The 18,387-nt window shown below is 43.3% G+C and overlaps 1 protein-coding gene across 4 annotated transcripts in view; it reads right to left on the bottom strand.

Annotated features, from left to right (window-relative positions):
* The window catches only part of SHANK2 (SH3 and multiple ankyrin repeat domains 2), a 334,773-nt gene that overhangs the window by 129,283 nt on the left and 187,103 nt on the right, over positions 1 to 18,387 (bottom strand). For all 4 annotated transcript variants that reach the window (XM_018568872.1, XM_018568873.1, XM_018568874.1 and 1 more), the window contains 2 exons: positions 17,622 to 17,704; positions 6,319 to 6,443 (listed from right to left, as the gene is read on the bottom strand). In XM_018568872.1, coding sequence (XP_018424374.1) covers positions 6,319 to 6,443; positions 17,622 to 17,704 — 208 coding nt within the window. The remainder of the gene's footprint in view (positions 1 to 6,318; positions 6,444 to 17,621; positions 17,705 to 18,387) is intronic.

Below are 18,387 nucleotides of genomic sequence, written 5' to 3'. Positions count from 1 at the left end.
TCCGTCTTGAATCCCTCCTGAAAAATAGCAGTGCACTTGGTATGTAAGGGTGCCTAGGCACTTAAGTATCCGTATCCTCTAGCTATATATCTTCAGTGTGAGATCCAAGGCACTGCTGCCTCTGATTGTCTCAGGAGATTTGGAGTGAGATTTGGTGATGTCACTACTGTGCTGCTCAATGGTCTCCTTGCTGGAGGCAATGAGGAAGCAAAGCCCTGCCTCTACCAAAATGGCAGCCTCTAGAATACGGATGGTAAATCAGTAACGGGGGAAACATCAGCTGCAGGGAGACTACAGGCAATACTGGTGACTCGTCCTTTGCTCGCTGTCTGACTTTTTTTGGGCACTCTTTCCAGTGTTCAGTTCTTCTTTAGCTTTATATGAGCTTCTGCAGGTCTCTTTCATTAAGGCAATAAGCAATGTGCAAAGTATATTAACTCATAGCAATTAACTTGCACTAGTCTGACTGCAAACTGAAATGTAAGTGATTGCCGAGTTAGTAACATTCACACCCTTTCGATGTTCTTTGCATTACATTAGGACTTAGACACATGGGCGCCAGGGGCTGTGCAATGCAAAATTCAGGCATATATTCCATGTCCAAGAGATAGAGGTGCTGCGAGCAGCTGCCCAATAGAAATCAATGGCTTAAGACAGGTATACGCCGGTACTTGCCTAAACATGTGCATTTGTACAGACAATACTGTAGCAGACAGTGTGCGTTTGGGGTTGTGCATCAGTACCTGTAACCATGTTTACACAGGTCTGGTGTATAGCCAAGTACAGCAGCATTCAGCCATTTATCACTGTGGGTGGATGTGTGCAGCACCTGTGGCTCCCAGGCGGGGGAAATAGGCCTGCATTTTACATTGTATGGCCCCAGGAGTCCATGTGCATGAACCCTTACAGAAGCCCGACTACTGAAAATTCTCAGTGATACAACACAGATACGTTTTCAGCACTGGATCTAACGAGCCCTTATAATACTGACACTGAGAGATCAGCTGTGCATCACAAATTCTGCATATTTCAGCCCCTGTGTGCACAAACAGACAGCAAAATGCCAAACATCTCTTAACCTTCATTTCTATCTGGCATGCTGCATATCAACCACTTCCTTAGCTCAGCATCAAACAGCTAAATTCAGCACCCAGGATTACTGTTCCTGTCTCCATGGCAACCCAAGCCCCAGCACCACCGCCACGAGGGCAGCCATGTTGGAATGCTCACGCTAGTTAATTGTATGAGAACACTGGATGGTGCAGGGCCACATGGCCCATCTTGTCTGCCCATTTTCCTTTTAGCCATTAAATCACTCACTAATTGGATGCTGGTGGAATGAGTTTCTGCTGTACACTCGCAATGTAACCCGTTTTGTTCACATTTACATGGAATTATTAAGCATTGTGTATTTCTCTGTTAGATGTGGGTAAGTCGATAGGAAAAAAAACTCTGTTATTTGATTCCTTGATTTATGATAAAGAGGAAAAAAGTCAGCCTTGAAGAAACATTCAACACCGCTGAAATATTCAGGACGCCAATGCTACCCAAAGCTTTTAAAGGAGAACTATGGGGTTAAAGCTTTTCCCCATAGTTCTCCTTAGGGTTGCATTTCTGCTTATGGAAAACTTTTTTGCCTTTTTACTTACCTTTACTTACTGTCTGTCTGACTATACAGCTTGAGGGCTGGTTCATGGCACTGCAGTCATGCTCCCCCGCTCCACCCTAACGTGTGGCACATTAGTGCCTGCGTTCCGGTCCAGTGCGACCTGTAAAAATAGTGCGTGCAGCATTTTTGCCTGTGATTTTAATGCAGAGCCACGAACCCTTCCACCCCTGAACGCAGTGAGCCGGCTGGGTTGTGTTCCAGTGCATTCCAGAGGCATAACGCTCTGGAATGCACTCTATGTGGTATGAACCGGCCCTGAGAGTCAGACGGGGATATGTATGAAAGTTGCTGTCCTCTCACTTGCCTGACTTCACACAATGCATGCTCAGAAATTAGGAAGCCGAGTGTGAGGTCAGGCAATGGAAGGGACGGGGACTTCAGCTGACCTTTCACTCCCTGGCAAACTGAATTGTCACCTACAAGCAAAGAAAAAAAGGGGCCAAATATAAATATTGCGTAGGTACGCCTATACATATATGATAATATAAGGATGAATATTCAGAATTTTCCATAAGCCCAGACATGCCTAGTTTCCCGTAACCCAGCGTTTTTCAACCTTTGAAAACTCGAGGCACCCCAGTCTAAAATGTAAATGTGGCCCTCCAAAATCCATTCCAAAGTGGGTTCCCCCCTTCAACTTAGGAGCCCCCCCTTTACATAAAGAGTTCCCCTTCACATCAGAATCCCCCCTTTCACATTAGGAGTCCCCCTTCACATCAGAATCCCCCCTTTCACATTGTAATCCCACTCACTCACACTAGGAGCACCCCTTCACTTCAGAAGCTCCTTTGACATCACAGTCCTCCTCTTATACATCAGAGTCCCCATCGTTCATGTCAGAGTTCTCAGTCCCCCCTTCACATCAGAGTCCTAAAATCACATCAGGAGCCGGAGCCACAGCTACCGCATCATGGCTGTGGACAGGAGGTAGAGCAAGCCTGGACCGCAGAAAATCTCCATCCATTTCTAAGCAGATCCTGTCTTTCCTGAATTTGTTAGTTTTTATGGTGCTGGTGGCCAAGTCTGTCTGCCCCAATAAAAGGCATGACATTGTGTGAAAATTTTGAGGCAGCCCTAAGGAAGCCTGAAGGCACCCTGGTTGAGAAAAGCTGCCATAACCTAAAGACGTATAGCCTAGTGCAGCCTTTCTCAACCTTTTTAGCATGGAGAAACCCTTAAAATATTTTTCATGTCTTGGGGAAACCTTGCTAAAAATAATTATACCTACAGTTCGCGGTACATTAGCATGATCACTAATGATGGCATACCTAGCAGATTTGACACCCTAGTCAGGTTGTTTTTACACCCTCCAGCTCTGTACAACCACATATTTAGTAACAATCTCGAATTGAATAGAAATGTAGACAGTAAAAATGGTGGTGTCCCCTAACATTAGTGGTCAGTGTAGAACTGTCCCCTTGCATCGTGGTAAGTGTAGTTAGGAGTTCAATCTGCCATTGCTCATTGGTTAAGGAGCCCCCAGCAACCCTTAGGAGGAACCTTGGTTGAGACAGACTGGTCTGGAGCAACCAATTAAATTTCAGTTTACTAAAGGCAGATTAGTGAATGCTAAATTCTGATTGGTTACTGCGCTTTTCTATTTGTCTTACTGATCAAGTCAAATTGTATTACAGAAAACAAGATGTGCCTGGTCTATTCATGAAACCCTACATTTTACAATCCACCTTCTAGACTTTACAAAATGACTTTATTGCATGATTTTGTCATCTTCAAACAACCCGGTCTACATGCTCTCATATGGTGTATGACAGGACAAGCTACTACTGACGTTTACATCCCATAATGCATTACTTCAAGTATTTCAAGTCTTTAAATGTTCCGCATCATTTGAGAGATGAGTGGTGCCAAACTAAATAAGGAAGGAGGAGCCGAAGTTTAGTCACATGGCTTATACACCAAGGAGAAAAACCATTTCTGGAAATCGAATGTGATATGAATTGGGAGAAATAATGTGAAAAAAGGTTGATTCCTAAGCAACATGGGGCACATGAGTCTTATCAGTGACAAAGAGGACATACATTAAGAACAAATCAATTGTATTTATTATAGAATAAATTCTCAAACACATTAAAGCAAAACTGTTTGCATTTCTCACAAGGAGATCAAATCAGACTCCTACATAAAACCTATGAGAGACCTCACTGACCTAATGGCGTTGGAGGCAGGTCGAGATTTGCATATTACAGCAGCTCTGATTTTGGTGCTCCCAGGGAGTCTGAGCAGCCAGTTTGATATCTGCAGTTCCCTGTAGCCACCCGCTTTGTATTTCCAGTGACAGCTTACTATTATTGAATCTGAAAGCCAACATACATTCTTTGCAGGGAAATCTTCCAGGTCCATGTGCTTTAAATAACAATGATGGATTCCTTACCAGAGAAGGGTGAAAATCTTAGTCACTGCCTTGTAAATAAACCCCAAATGTAAAGACACAACAAGTTTACCAAGTGACAACATGGTGTCAACTGGTTCTAAGGTTATTCTACCATCCAATAAAAAAGAAGAGGGCTGTAATCTAGTTGACCACAGTTATAGCATATATCTAAAGTCAAAACATTTTTTTGAATAGAATAGGGACTCCTGTTTTTGTTTTGTTTTTTGTTCTCTTTGGGCTGATTTCAGTTCACTTCTTGTCCCGGAGAGACAACAGGAAGACGATCTCAACAAAGGTAAGAGAATACCCCTCCTAGGTCATTTTCACAAGAATAGATGACCCACCAGAAAAATGTCCCCTCTACTCTTGTTCTGGTGGCAACTGTAATTCTTTTTATATCCCAGTGATAACAGTCACCAGGACAAATTGTATCCCTGATTGTCCTGGTGACCATTATCACTGGCATATAAAGTGATGGAAAATCCAAAATGTTACAGTGTATGTCACAGTGATAATTTACCAGGACAAATAGGAAGGATGAATCTCTCCAGCGGGACCAGACAACAAAAAGTTTACAAGAGTCTAAACACTTCCCCACTCTATGTAATGATAAAAAAAATAAACTGACTTTAATCACTATAGGAGCATGTCTACAGGCACACAAACTTCATTTAAATATATTCCTCTATAGCCACAGAAGTTTAAATATCACTTTATGTATACCAACACAGATATTACCATATGAAAGTAGCATTGACATCATCATCAGCTGTGCATAACTTGTGCAACAAGCAGAGCTGTGGGAGGTACCCAGCAGGCCCCACCCACTACAGGCTGCCTGCAGCGAACTACAGAAGGGGGCGGATTCAAGACCAGTCACCCGGCACAAGGAAAGGGAGCAGGAGTGACCGGTCTTTATTACAGGGACATTTTTTACACTGGGTCACTGCACAGATCTGGAATAGATACAGAACCCTCATCAAATTCAAGTAGGAACACGCATGCCCTTAGTATTTCTGCAATATTTGCTTATCCTAGAGTTCAGCTTTAAATAAATGTATTTAGTTACTTAGTTTTAACATCTGTTTATAAAAAAAAATAAAGCTGTTTAGCAAAGAAAGCATCAACCACTGCACAGTTAAGTATTGACAAACATTGGTGCACGTCAAACCCTGTTGATCAAGCAAGCATCCAGCGCTGAAGTATGCATGTCAATAATAACGAAATGACTCAAAAGTAAACCAATCTCATTCCCCTAGAACACAAACATCACCGTAAAACACAAAAATACGACCGTGCAAGAACACCACAGCATCTGCTTTTTGAAGAAAGGCTGCAAACCCTGGAAATGCTGCACAGTCATATCCAATTCATTTTAGGCTGGAAATAACTCCACCATCACTTATCATATTTTAGTATTTTAGGATCTACACAACGTTGCCATACTGCGCCGTAGAACGCCGAACAAAACTTCAAGCTTCAGTAAAGCAAGAAAATGAACATGATCTTCTTCCAACAAATCAGCTTTAACACACGGATCGCTAGAGAAATCAATGAATGACGTCCAAAATTGCATGCTGAAACACAAGCTTTGATATACAGAAGTATTACAACAAATCTGGGCTCATTTAATGCAAATCTGTCACATTTGAAGCAAGATCAAGCATCGCAAGGCTACAATATTGAGAAACTCCTTTTATTTTTAAGATTCTTGCTGAAAATGTGCAATTCGGTGCCTTTTATTAAATCTGTGACCACAAAGCAGAAAGCTGCATGGAGCCAAGAGCCTCGGACTATGCTCTGTGCTTGGATGCCACAGATCATTATTAATGTAGCTGTGCCCACAGTGAATTCTATATTATATTGTCACATTAATCCGGACGCTGACAGCCTCAGAGACAACGTGTTACTTTATCAATGTATCCGTGTGAAGAAAATGCTCCATGTCCAGGCACTCTCCTATAGGTGATGGACATCTTTTAGCAGCACAATGATGGGAAGAGTGACCCGTGGCAACCAATCAGCAGCTTATAGAGCAGAAGTAGACAAACTTCAGCCCTCCAGCTGTGAGACTACCAATCCCATTAGGCATTGCAAGTCTCTGACAGCCACAGGGATGACTCCCAGAAGCAGATGCATGATGGCTTTTCACTACAGCTAGGTGGACAAAGTTTGGCTACCCCTGTTATAGAGGGTGAACTTGTAATAGACATTTTCTGATTTTGCAGAACCGAAAACTGAAACCAATGTTGCCTACCTCTATAAGGAAGTCTCCGGTCCTCAGGCCGGCTTGCCATGCCACCCCATCCTCATCCACTGATTCCAGGTACTGCAGGGCAGGGAAGGCTGGTGTTGGGTTAAATTCCTCAATAGGCGTGTCCGCTAAAAGAGGGGGAAAAATAAATAACTTGAGCCTTAAGATTGTACAGATGAATGCACAAGGAAAAAGTGCAGACTTTGCGTCACTCACACATATTCACAAGATCTGTATGCTTGTTTGAGAATAGGAAGTCAGTAAGTAACACTAGAAGACTGGTGGTATAAAGTGCTCTGCAGCCTTGAATTTTACAGACTTGCCACAGAAACGAGCAGTTTTCAATAAAACAGATACAATTTGTCCCACGTGTCGTCATCTCCTCGCTTTGAACATGTCACCACTTAAGCAGGGCCAAGCTTGGAAAAAGTTAACTTACTGTTTGCTATTCAGGAACCAGCAATGGAGGTTGGAACCAATATACCTACTAGCCAAGAACCCATAAGCGGGTCAGGAGTTCTGACCTCATTAAATAAGTGCTTGTTCCAGGTCTGTGACTTACTAAGAACCCAAGAAGGGTACGGATGACAGCCCTGGAGCTGGCACATTTATAACAAAAAAAAAATCCAATGTGTTTTCTAGTTTTAGATAGGTTAGGGAAGGATTTTATAGGATGGCAGGGAAAACCCGATAGGGGTTCTAACCACTCTATCCAAAACTAAGAACAAAAAAAGTTTTGGCTGGACATGCACTTTAAGTGGTTTCATTTCTTGAGGGTTATATACGGCCTTACTGACAGCTCTAAATCTTAAGTGCAATAACCCATAGGAACCGATCAGAATCCAATGTGCTGATGTCAGAAGAGCACAAGATGCCTTCTGAATGACTATAATAGGGAACTGCACTTAAAGCTAAACACTGGGAACAGCAAGAGGTATTTGTGAATTTCTCTTATATCTGTACAGTCATCCCGGGGGAAACTTTGCCTCTGTAAAGGAACTTGCTGTAATAAAGACCGATCACTGCTGCCCTCTCTTGTTGTGCAGGGTGACTGGTCTTTTCTCCACCCCTCCTGTAATAAAGATCGGTCACTGCTGCTCTCTCTCCTTGTGTAGGGTGACTGGTCTTGTATCCGTCCCCTCCTGTAGTCCTGTAGTGGTATATCTAAAACCAAAAGTTTTTTTTCCATTTTTGATAAATTAGGGAATAGTCAGAATCCCTATCTGGTTTTTTTTTTTGCCCTCTGTGTACCACTGAGGAAATTTCCCTTCACGTCTTGTCCTGCAAACACAACAGGAAGTGAGGAAATCCATCCAAAGAGACAAGAATTATCTCTTAGTTTTCCTGAAACACCTGTCTTCATTTGTGGATTTTCTATCTATTCCTGTTCTGGTGACAACTCAAAAGTTTGGATGGCAGTGACCACCAGGACAAACAAAGAGTAAATCTCCCACATGAGAACAAAGAACGTAACAGAAACCTAGTAGAAATTGGAATTGAAGCAACACACTAATTAAAATAATACACATACAACTTTATTCCATTAGGATAAGAAGGATCTTCAAGTAGAGTAGCCAACACATTTCAGGGAGTCAAAACACACCCGCTTTATAAGAGAAATTGTGTATGTGGAAAGTTGTATTGAGTTTTGGAGTTTGAGGCTTGTCCGCATGCTGGTTTGGCAGCTACTGGGCCCACATATATGATTTCTTTTAGTAAGCCCAAATGAAGGGGGTGTGTTTGGGTTCCCTGAAATGCTTTTGCTACTCTACTTCAAGGTCCCTCTGACCCTAATGGAATAAACTTGTATCTGGACTATTTTAAATGCTGTGGCACTTCAATTCCCACATCTACTGTGTTCACTGTCAACTCAAGGATCTAGTGGAGATCTTTTGCATTGCGAAAGCTGCTTACTCGTTAGCCAGATCACCCATATTCACATTATTAACTACTGCTGGATTAGAAAAAGCCTGAGAATAACCACACGGGCCCAGTGCTTTCTTTCCACACTTCCAAATAACCTGAGGGGATTCTAACTCCTAACAAGTCTACCCAAAACTTTGGCTTTAGAGGTGCTTTAAAAGGAGAACTATGAGGTGAGTGAAAATCACTCATCCTCATAGTTTGAGCCGACGTGTGACAATGTCGGCTCAATAGATCGGGAAGTGAGCGAATACATACAGTTGCTCGCTCACTTCTCGATCATCTCCCTGCAGAGAGCGGTGACTGTCAGTCACCGTTCCCCGCTCCGATCCTCCAGGACTGACTGGAGGAATGGAGGGGGTGGGCACAGCTGGCTCTGCCTCTAGATAGCCAGAGCCATCTGTCACTCACGCAGCTGAGTGGTTCTCAACAGCATTGTCGGGATCCGTCCCGGCTGTGGCGGTCTCAGCTGTAGCTCGCGATATACTGAGCTTTGGGTCACGGGAGGACGCTACTATATGTCCTCCCGTGACTCTTAAAGAGAACTATGGGGAAAAACACTTACCCCATAGTTCTCTTTTAAGTCCCTATTTTCTTTTATTGGTTGAGGTCTAAAACCCTTCCCAATTTACCTCTCCTTTTTTGTGTCTCTTCTCGATTCTTGTTTTTTGCCTCCCTGTTCTCTATCCTTTCTCATGTTCCATTCTAAGAATTTCCACACTACAATTTGAAGGTGAAGCCAGCAAACACCCCTTGTGCACAGACTAGACTCATATGTTCACTCTCCTTCCAAATGGTGAATACGCTCATATCACTCTCATTTCCCCAATTCCTCTTGTGCTATAATGTTTTCAATGTGTTTATCATATTTAACAAATGGCTTTGCAGTCCCGTTCTGCTGAAACAATTTTTAAATAAAAAACGGGGGTTTATGGATTCTCTAAGCTGGTCTGTCTCGATATGGTTTCCTAGTCTTTCTCCTAGTGCAAGCAGACTAGGCAGCAGTGTTGACTGATCGTATTTACTGATTTAAACAGCTCCAGCAAAACAATATCCTGCTCTTTATTTACTTTTCTTCGTCAATAAAGCTATGCATACTGAACTAAATGTGCTGATTAACCTTCTAATAATTAAAGGCTTATTCCTCCATGCTTGTATATGATCGTCCTTCATATTATTTTGTGTGTATAACTTCCTCGTCACCACAGTGTGCAATGACCAAACTAAAATATTCATAACTAGAAACGAATGTCTGCAAAGGCATTTTTATTGGCTGAACATACAGCGTATGAGCCCACTAGGGGACACAAACCATATCCTGTGGTGCTACGGTAATGTCAAGAATTCCTAGTGAGCTGTCAACCTTCATTTCTCCGACTATGCATTGCTCCCATAGAATGAGGGCCTCCTGTATGTAGGTCACTGGCGCAAATATGTCCGCATCCCTTTGACATACATTGTATTAGGAGTACACCAGCAGGCTGCTTGGTGCTTGTGGCCCGAGGGCAACCAGAAATTGAGTTTTCTTTATTCTGCAGCATAAGCATAATGATTACTAATATCAGGCTGTTATAGAAAGAGGGCAGAGGGAGCCTGCTATGTAGGTGCATCTGTTTAATCTTCTGGTAGGATGGTCAGAGTGCTATCAGCTTTCTCTTCCCAAAAGCTGTAAGCCCACCATACAGGTCACAATCTGACTGTACAAACTTCTTTAGATCTACCAACAACTAGGCAGTATGAGAGTCTGCCTGAGTGGATGTAAATGAAATGGATAGTCTAGGAGCTCCTCATATTATATAGCTTTGGTAACTCTAAGGCTGGGTTCACACCTAGGCGTATCGAATATGCGCATTTGTTGCGCGTTTTAACCGCGATGCGTGGTAAAAAAAACTGTGCAAAAAACGCGCGTTTCCGAGGGCTACCTGGCTATATCCCAATGGATGCGCACGGCAAATACGCCCCAAAGAAGCTCCTGTACTTCTTTGGACGTAGGGCGTTTTGCAGCGTGTTCCTACACGCTATAAGACGCCCAGGTGGGAACCATGCCCATAGGCAATCATTGGTTTTCACATGTTGAGCGTTTTACAGAGCGTAGGAACGCGCTGTAAAACGCCCAGGTGTGAACCAGGCCTTAGACCCCATTCACACTGAGCTACATCAAGCGTGATTTTGAGCTGAGCGACATTGAGCTACATCAAGCTACAGTGAGCTGTTTAAGCTACATTGAGCTACAGTGCACATATTGTCTCGCTACATAGCGCTACTTTTGGCATGGACTTCGTAGCTGCTACATTGGGCTGTATCCAATAAAAAGCAGTTTTGATATGACATAATTCCTCTTCTTGTTTCCTGCTTATGTTCCTTCTTATAATTCTGTGCAAAAGTGACACTTCTGTAGCACGACAATGTCGCACGACATTGAGCTACGCCATTAAAGTCTATTGGGCCAAATTGCAAGCTACAGGTGACATTGAGCTATGAGATGTGAATAGCTCCATTGAAATGCATTGGGCAAGCTTCACTGAGCTACATTGAGCTGATATTTGAGCGATTTATGAGCTGAAATTGTGCAACAAATCGCTCAGTGTGAATGGGGTCTAAAAGGGAATTGTACAGAGACTGCACAAATATTGAACAAGTATGGTGAGCTGCAGCAAAATATGGGATGCAGCAAACTATAGAGACCAGGGATGTCCAATCTACATCTACATCTGTTAAGCAGTTGACTATACCAGAGACCAGTGTTGTCAATTATACATCTACATCTGTGAAGCAGTTGACTATACCATAGACCAGTGTTGTCAAGTATACATCTATATGCTTACAATGTTGTGTGCTGCTCCTTAGTGTCCGCTCATAAGTAGAAAAGTAACATACAGGGTTATTCACAAAAGGGTGAAGAGTTTGGAGAAGTCAGGAGAAGTGAACCATCTAGGACAACATAGCTGATCTGGAAAAAATTGCCAATTCAGCTCACTTTGTAGTTCAGCTATGTTGTCCTAGATTGTTCACTTCTCCTGTCTTCTCCAAACTCTTCACACTTTTGTGAATAACCCCGATAGTGTTCAGCTCTATGACTTTGCAGATTCTATTCCCTGAACATTCTGTTCCTACAAAAGCACAGGAGTTTGCATCTTGTACAACTTTCATCTAGGAGTTCAGACTGTTCCGCAATAAAAAGAATACTGTTAAGCTCTAGACCAGTGGTTCTCAACCTGTGGGTCGCGACCCAAAAGTGGGTCGCAAGCCGCAGTTGAGGGGGTCGCCATGTGCCTTGTGCTGTGCTAGGTAAGAGACTCCTTAGCCTCCTCCTAGTGCAGCAGTGTCAGTTCTCCTAGATGGTGCTGCAGCAGCGGCGGCCGGAGGGGATCTGAGAGAGGGAATTGGGCAGTGAGTGAGGGGAGGTGAGTGCCACTAGCCACCTTAGAGCCCACTCAGATACTAGTATTGGTGCACCCCTAAATTTTACAATTGGGGGTCACCACAACTTGGCAAATGTTATGAAGGGGTCCCGACCCTAGAAAGGTTGAGAACCACTGCTCTAGACCAAGACACGTGCATGTGTTTGTGTATCCAATGGGGGACCACCGACTAATTATAATGGTTCCATGTACTGTCAGTGGTAAATATCCATGCTTACTAGATAAGAGGAACGACTACGCACTTGTCAGCCTTTCTTTCATGAACTTTAACATGAAAAACATGGTTTTAAAGTAGGGAACTGTGTAAATTTAAATATGCAATGAATTAACTCTTTCAAAGACCTCTACTTGCAATGCAATAGGAGTGTGGTTCTAGATGCCCTCACACGCCTCACGCAATACATCATGCTGAATGACAGCAGCGCTTACACAGCGCAGACCTAAAGAATCTCCTATTGTGCCACATGAGGTTTTTTTCTCCTGTTGCATACTAGCTCAGCTTTAAGGTGCAGAAGAGAAGAGGCCACAGACAGGACCTTTTTTTTTTTTTAAATCTGTGTATAGGGGGAGATTATTGGTGAGTCAAACTGCATTGGCTATACAGATTGATGCCTACAAAACAGATGCAGCACATCAAACAGGCTTTCAGTTCACCTTCCGCAAATATTTTTCTCCCTAGGCTATACAGCCAATAAGGATGCACGGCAATTCTTGTAGTGTATTTAATACATATGAATTGACTTTTGCATAGAGAATGCACAAGCCGCGTCACACTGCCTGATTTGTGAGCCCGTGCTCTGGAATAATGGGCTCACTTCATGACAGGCGTCAGCGTAGTTTGACACCTGCTAGGTCAGCGCTGGCCAATTTACTTCACGACACAAAGTGGCCCACTGAATGTTTTATAAGCAGTAAACAGCAGCCTGCTGGAAATGAAGTCTCGTACAGACCCCAAGGACTGGCAAACGCTGGGCCGGGGGATCAATTGACGTGCTCTAGAAAAGTCAATAATAAATCTGCCTGTGCTCCCCTCCCCGCCTCCCACCCGCGCACGGCTGCTGGATCCTAGAAGACATCAGCAACACCTGTACGCGCATCCCTCTGGCATCTGCTCATGTACAGGTCCTGCGTTCCTGCTGAGTCGCATTATTTCACATCATTAAAATACTACTGACCCAAAAAACTGCACCAGAGGCTTTGAAGCTTGCACGTTGCCATGCACTGCAGTTAACGTATGAAATAAAAATGAAAAAAATCTGAATGTGATTTTTATACTAAAAAAATATACATATTGATTCTAGGCGAGTGCCTTTTAAAGCTGAACTCCAGGCAGATACACACAGACACCAATCAATACAGCTATCCATTCCTTAAAACATAATATTTAAATGCAGCTAGTGCGAGTATTTCAATTTGACTCGTATTAGTATGCTGTAATTTCTGGTACGGCAGTGCTCAGATTGGAAGTACAGCACTAGGAGCCAATTAGGTGTGCTACATGCAAGAATCTTGACAAGGAAGGTTCTGACAGGTGGAGAGAGCAAAGGGATGACTCATCAGTATCCTGCTCCTCCTTCACTGTCCAATGACAAGCTGGGGGCAGAGTGGTGACCAAGCTGCAGCAGAAAAAAGTCAGGTCAGCAACCTGGCTGTGCCATCTAACAGGGCTGGGTAAATGTATGGACGGAAATATAAATTCTTGGCAGGTAAAACTTATATGTATCAAAACTCCGGGGCGGGATTTATCAAAACTGGAGCAGACAAAATCAGCTTCTCTCTTCAGTTTGTTCAGTTAAGCTTTGAAAATGAAAGATAGAAGCTGATTGGTTTCCTGTGCGCAGCTGCTCCAGATTTTGTCTGCTCCAGTTTTGATAAATTCCCCTCTGTGTATTTTAGTTGCCCAGAGTTCAGCCTTAGGAGGTCAAAAGCTGTTTTAGCGATTTCAACTGTGTCTGTTATTTTAAATGTTCTCATCAAAACATAAAGATTACATACATGACAATCAAAAAGAGGCGTGGATTCATGAAAAAGCTATTTGGAAAGACTTTGTTTTTCCTGTATTGTCAATTTGTAATAACTTGTTTCATCTCTCTCTTGTCTCTCATCTTGTCCTCCATAAGAGACAACTTCATAGAATCTCACAAATATCCCTAGTGAGAAATTTATGGAATTTTAAAAAATAACTCCGGGCAGTTACAAAATTAACCCTTGCAGTGGGACTACCCCCGGACGGCAAGGGTTAACTGCTCGTTTTTCTTTAGGGTCTAAAATAAAGTTATACTCGATCCTGCGGCAGAGACCTCTCACCTCTCTTTCCTTCTGCTCTGGCAGTGGAATATCCCAAGGCATCCTCATGTCCAATACAGTGTACTCCCGGATCCTTAGGCCCCATTCACATGTAGCGACTTATCGCGCGATTTCCGCCGCGATATCGTGCATTTTTGCCGTGCGATATCGCGAGAAGTTGCCGGCTAATGATAGTCAATGGAGCTGTCCTAGCTCCATGTCGCGCGTTGCTCGTCGCAAGTTGCTTCTACAGGACCCTTTTTTCGCCGGATTTTGCTTTTTTCTATGGAGCCCGACGGAGAAGGTCGAGCTACCGTCGCTGGAACGTCGCCCCGAAAGTCGCGCTATCCCGGCCGCTGCAAAGGTATGTCGCTACATGTGAATGGGGCCTTAGACTGCAGGGAGTGGAGGGGGGAAGAAGCTGCAGGGACTAGTGTAGCAGCCAAGCAGGATCGATGTTCTGGTGAGTTTAACTTCTTTGTTTTAGACCGTAAATAAAAACAAGCAGTTAACCCTTGCAGTGCAGGGATAGCCCCACTGTAAGGGTTCATTTTGCAACTGCTTGGAGTGCTTCTAAGGGATGAAAATCCATGCAAGAGTACCTGTATTTTACATGGCAAAAATCCCCACAAATCGAGAACATAGCAATGAAGGATAACATGCAGTAAATGTGTAAATGTAACTGATCTATAGTATGTGATAAAATGTTCAATGAATCAAAAAGAAATTTGATCTTAAAAATAAGTAAACATCATATGGTAATTAAAGGAGAACTATGGGGTTAGGGCTTTTCCCCATAGTTCTCCTTAGGGTAACGGGAGGACACAAACTAGCGTCCTCCCGTCACCCTAGGCTCAGTATACCACGAGCTACAGCTCGCGGTATACTGAGACGCCGCAGCTGAAGCGGATCCCGACAATTGTTCCGGGATCCGCCCAACTGCGTGACTGACAGCGGGCTCTGCCAGTCAGCGCTGGCGGATCGGAGCGGGGAGGGGGGAATCCAGCCCCTCCCCTTTCACGGCAGAGAGCCGTGACAGGATCGAGAGGTGAGCGAATGCCGGTATGTGTTTGCTCACCTCCCGATCTACTGAGCCGACCTGTGACAGTCTCATTGTCACAGGTCGGCTAGAACTATGAGGTGAGTGAAAAGCTCTCACCTCATAGTTCTCCTTTAATACACCAAATGTGTTTGGGTTTAGTAACTTGACCTTGTATTCTTTTTGATGCTGGTAGTAATTGTGGCCTAGGCAATGGTGATAAGACCCCTAATGTCACCTAGGGACCCCCCAAAGAAGCTGATGAAGCACAGATCTGCTTCAACAAGCTTCTTCTCTGGCTATAGCAGCCGGAGAAATGTCAGCTGAATGCGGAAGTGATGTAATACACACCACTTCCACGTTCAGAGATCGAAGAGGAGATCAGCAGGTGGGAGAGTGCTGATCTCCCTCTTATCTTAATGCAGAGAGCCAGCGAGCCACCCAGACACTTTTTGTAACAGCTGTTACCGGTTGCTTACACTTGTTACTGTGTTCTGCTCGTGCACGTGCTAGGGGGCACACGCACTAGCAGAAAAAAAAGCTGTATATTTACGTACGGCACCCCGCTGTAGGGAGCTTGACTTCCGTCTATTTATGGGGTGGACGGCAAGCAGTTAAACCTGGCCATAGATGGTAGATGATTGACTGGACTGGAAGACGATTTCATGGTGATTACAAAAATCAGACAGGTTTGGCAACCCTAAAAGATCACTATAGTTTAATGTGAGATTAGTGTGAATGTTCCCTTGTCATCCCCCTTTATTTCACTTAACATTTATTCTGGGTGTAATAAAGGGTGATCTTAGACTGCTTGTAAAATAAATGGTTGCAAAAAACAATTACAGGACATTGGGGTTGCGCCTGAATATCTGACCATCCTATGACATATTTAACACCATGTTACAATGCATTTCAGAGAAATGTCTGAATTGTCTCACAGTCACCAATCACATTCATGCAGGCCCTGGAAAAGAGAATTGGAACCTGAAAGCTTTGAATCGAATTGATGTCTCTGGGTACCCTGTACAGACATTTTGCTATATCCATGTATTGAGAAGGCCTGAATGACAAACTTTTAACTGTACAAGCCACTGAAACTGCAAATCTTGCATTTGAATCTAAAGTATGTTCAGCCAAGTCATTTAAATCACTAACCAATGAAATACCGGATGATCGAACTAGGCCCTAAGTGCCAATACTATGCTTGAGACCCCATATTTACATTTTACCATTGGAAGAGCACCCCACAAACATGCAGTTCCCAACAAAACCTTGTGAAAGTGGCCCTCTATTCTAGTTGGTGGAAATACATTGTGAACCTTGTGAACCTCAACAAAACACTTTGAAATCTTTCAAATTCCAGGTAAGGACAGCATCATTTTCTAAGCAAAATCTGAAGTAAAAAGCAGCAGTGCAAATCATCAGACCACACAAACCATGTACATTTGCATTAAATGACATGCAAGGCCTAAATCCCAACATTCCAGAACCCCAAGGTCCTGTCAGTGCTGGCATGGACTCTACATGACAGCAGCCAGTAGCAAAAGCATGATTCTGGAATGATTTTCAAGGATGTTGTATCGATGGCAACCAATAATGTATTGCCTCCATCAGATTTTTGCATTTAGATTAAGGAAACTAATCAGGGATTGGTTGTTATGGGTTGTCAATACATTGGCATTTTGTTATTAAATAAAGCTTTAATGGGCTTATTTCATATAGCAATGCAACGTGGAACGATACTTTAGTAGCCCATACCAGTCAATCATACAGATCAGCAACAACAAATGATTTCCAATTGGTTCTGTGGATTACGTTACTTTGCACCTAATCTGTGCATTTTGCTCTACCTTGTTAAATAAGACTGAAAGCTTTGAAAGAGATGCAGAATGCAGCAGTAATTTAGGGAGGACCTTAAATGTTCTTTAAAATGTCAAACCGCCATTGTGCTCTAGGGGGAAAATCCTGCTAAATGATGCGCCACATGCTTGCAGGTTGACAATACTGATATAAAAACTCAAGAGGCAACTTGCCAGGAAAGTCCTGAAACTTGCACACAGTTATTAGGTGCAAAACGGTGCACCTACTAATTTAAAAGCTGAATACACTTGGGTACGGACACCTTCAGCAATGAGGCTGTTGAACTTCAAATTGCAGGCCTTTAGGAGAGGCTGGGGCTTCTAGTTGCCTTCCACCAGTTGTGAATGCCTGCTCTAAGCGGTCTGTATTATCAGCTCCCTCCTCTCTGTGTCATTGTGTAAGAAGCACAGAGAAAATACCAAAGCATTAGATATTTGTATGTCGACCAAGCAACGTCTGCAAGCTGTTAACCCTTGGATTGAAAGAGGCGCCTGGGGTTTGTGTTACCCACTCCCAGACAGCTCTTTGATGTTCAAGTCTTCTACCCAAAAAGTTTTTGCATCTTGATTGTGTTAATCAGGTGTCCCTGACCACTTGGAATGCAGTATGCGAGCATGATACAATCACAAGGAGTGGCGGAGCAAGGGAGAATTGTGTTGTCTAGCAACTGAGAGCATCAGGAATAAATCCTGTTTAATTTTAGGCATAAACATTTAAAAAAAAGACCACAACACACACATACACATTACCTGACAATGGCATGCACAGCCACTTACCTTTTGCCCCTCGGAGAACAAATCCAAAGCCTTCATTATCCTTTTTCTGTAGGACCACAGTCTTCTCTTCAATAATGCAGTCACTGTTGGGAGAATTTCGAGCATAACGACCATTATTACATCCCCTTGTCATCACGGCTGCAGTTGCTCTTCGAGAATACATGTTCATCATGATCACCAATTAATCACACAACATTGCAGGTGCCAAGTATGAGCAAGAGAATTAAAATCAAATAATGCTAAAATTAAATGTAAAAAAACAAAACTAAAAAAAAAAAAAAAAAACAAATAGCCAGAAGGATCAGTACTACATGGCAGAATGCGAGAGATGTGACTGGAGGAGGAGAGACTGCAGAAAACAGAGGTAGGCACTCGACATGATGATCCTTGCTATGTACAAATGGCTGGGAGAGCGAGCGATCATGTCAGCTGTGTGCCAGACAGAACTACCAGCAAGAAGTGCATTGAATAACGATCCCTTAAAACTCTGCGAGCTATAGATCCACCAGGGTCTTCTCCCAAACAAAAACACACAGCCAAACAGAGGAGGAATCAGGTGGCATCATGAAGCTACCAGGGTCTTGTTCTGCTTCTTGTCTGAGCAAGCTAAAGGCACACATTAAGTCAGGGGCAAAAAGAACAAAAAATAATACATAGAAAAAAAGAAATTAGAGCTTTGCATCAAATCCCCATTTCCAGCCCTAGTGAGTGTTGCATGCTGCAAGGATCCCACATGGTCACGTGACAGCCTAGAATGCCAGCAACG

Source organism: Nanorana parkeri, unplaced genomic scaffold (assembly GCF_000935625.1).
Source record: "Nanorana parkeri isolate BGI_ZX_2015 unplaced genomic scaffold, ASM93562v1 scaffold1256, whole genome shotgun sequence".
Taxonomy (NCBI): domain Eukaryota; kingdom Metazoa; phylum Chordata; class Amphibia; order Anura; family Dicroglossidae; genus Nanorana; species Nanorana parkeri.
Note: the sequence above shows the minus strand (reverse complement) of the source record. Positions and strands in the feature narration are given on the sequence as shown.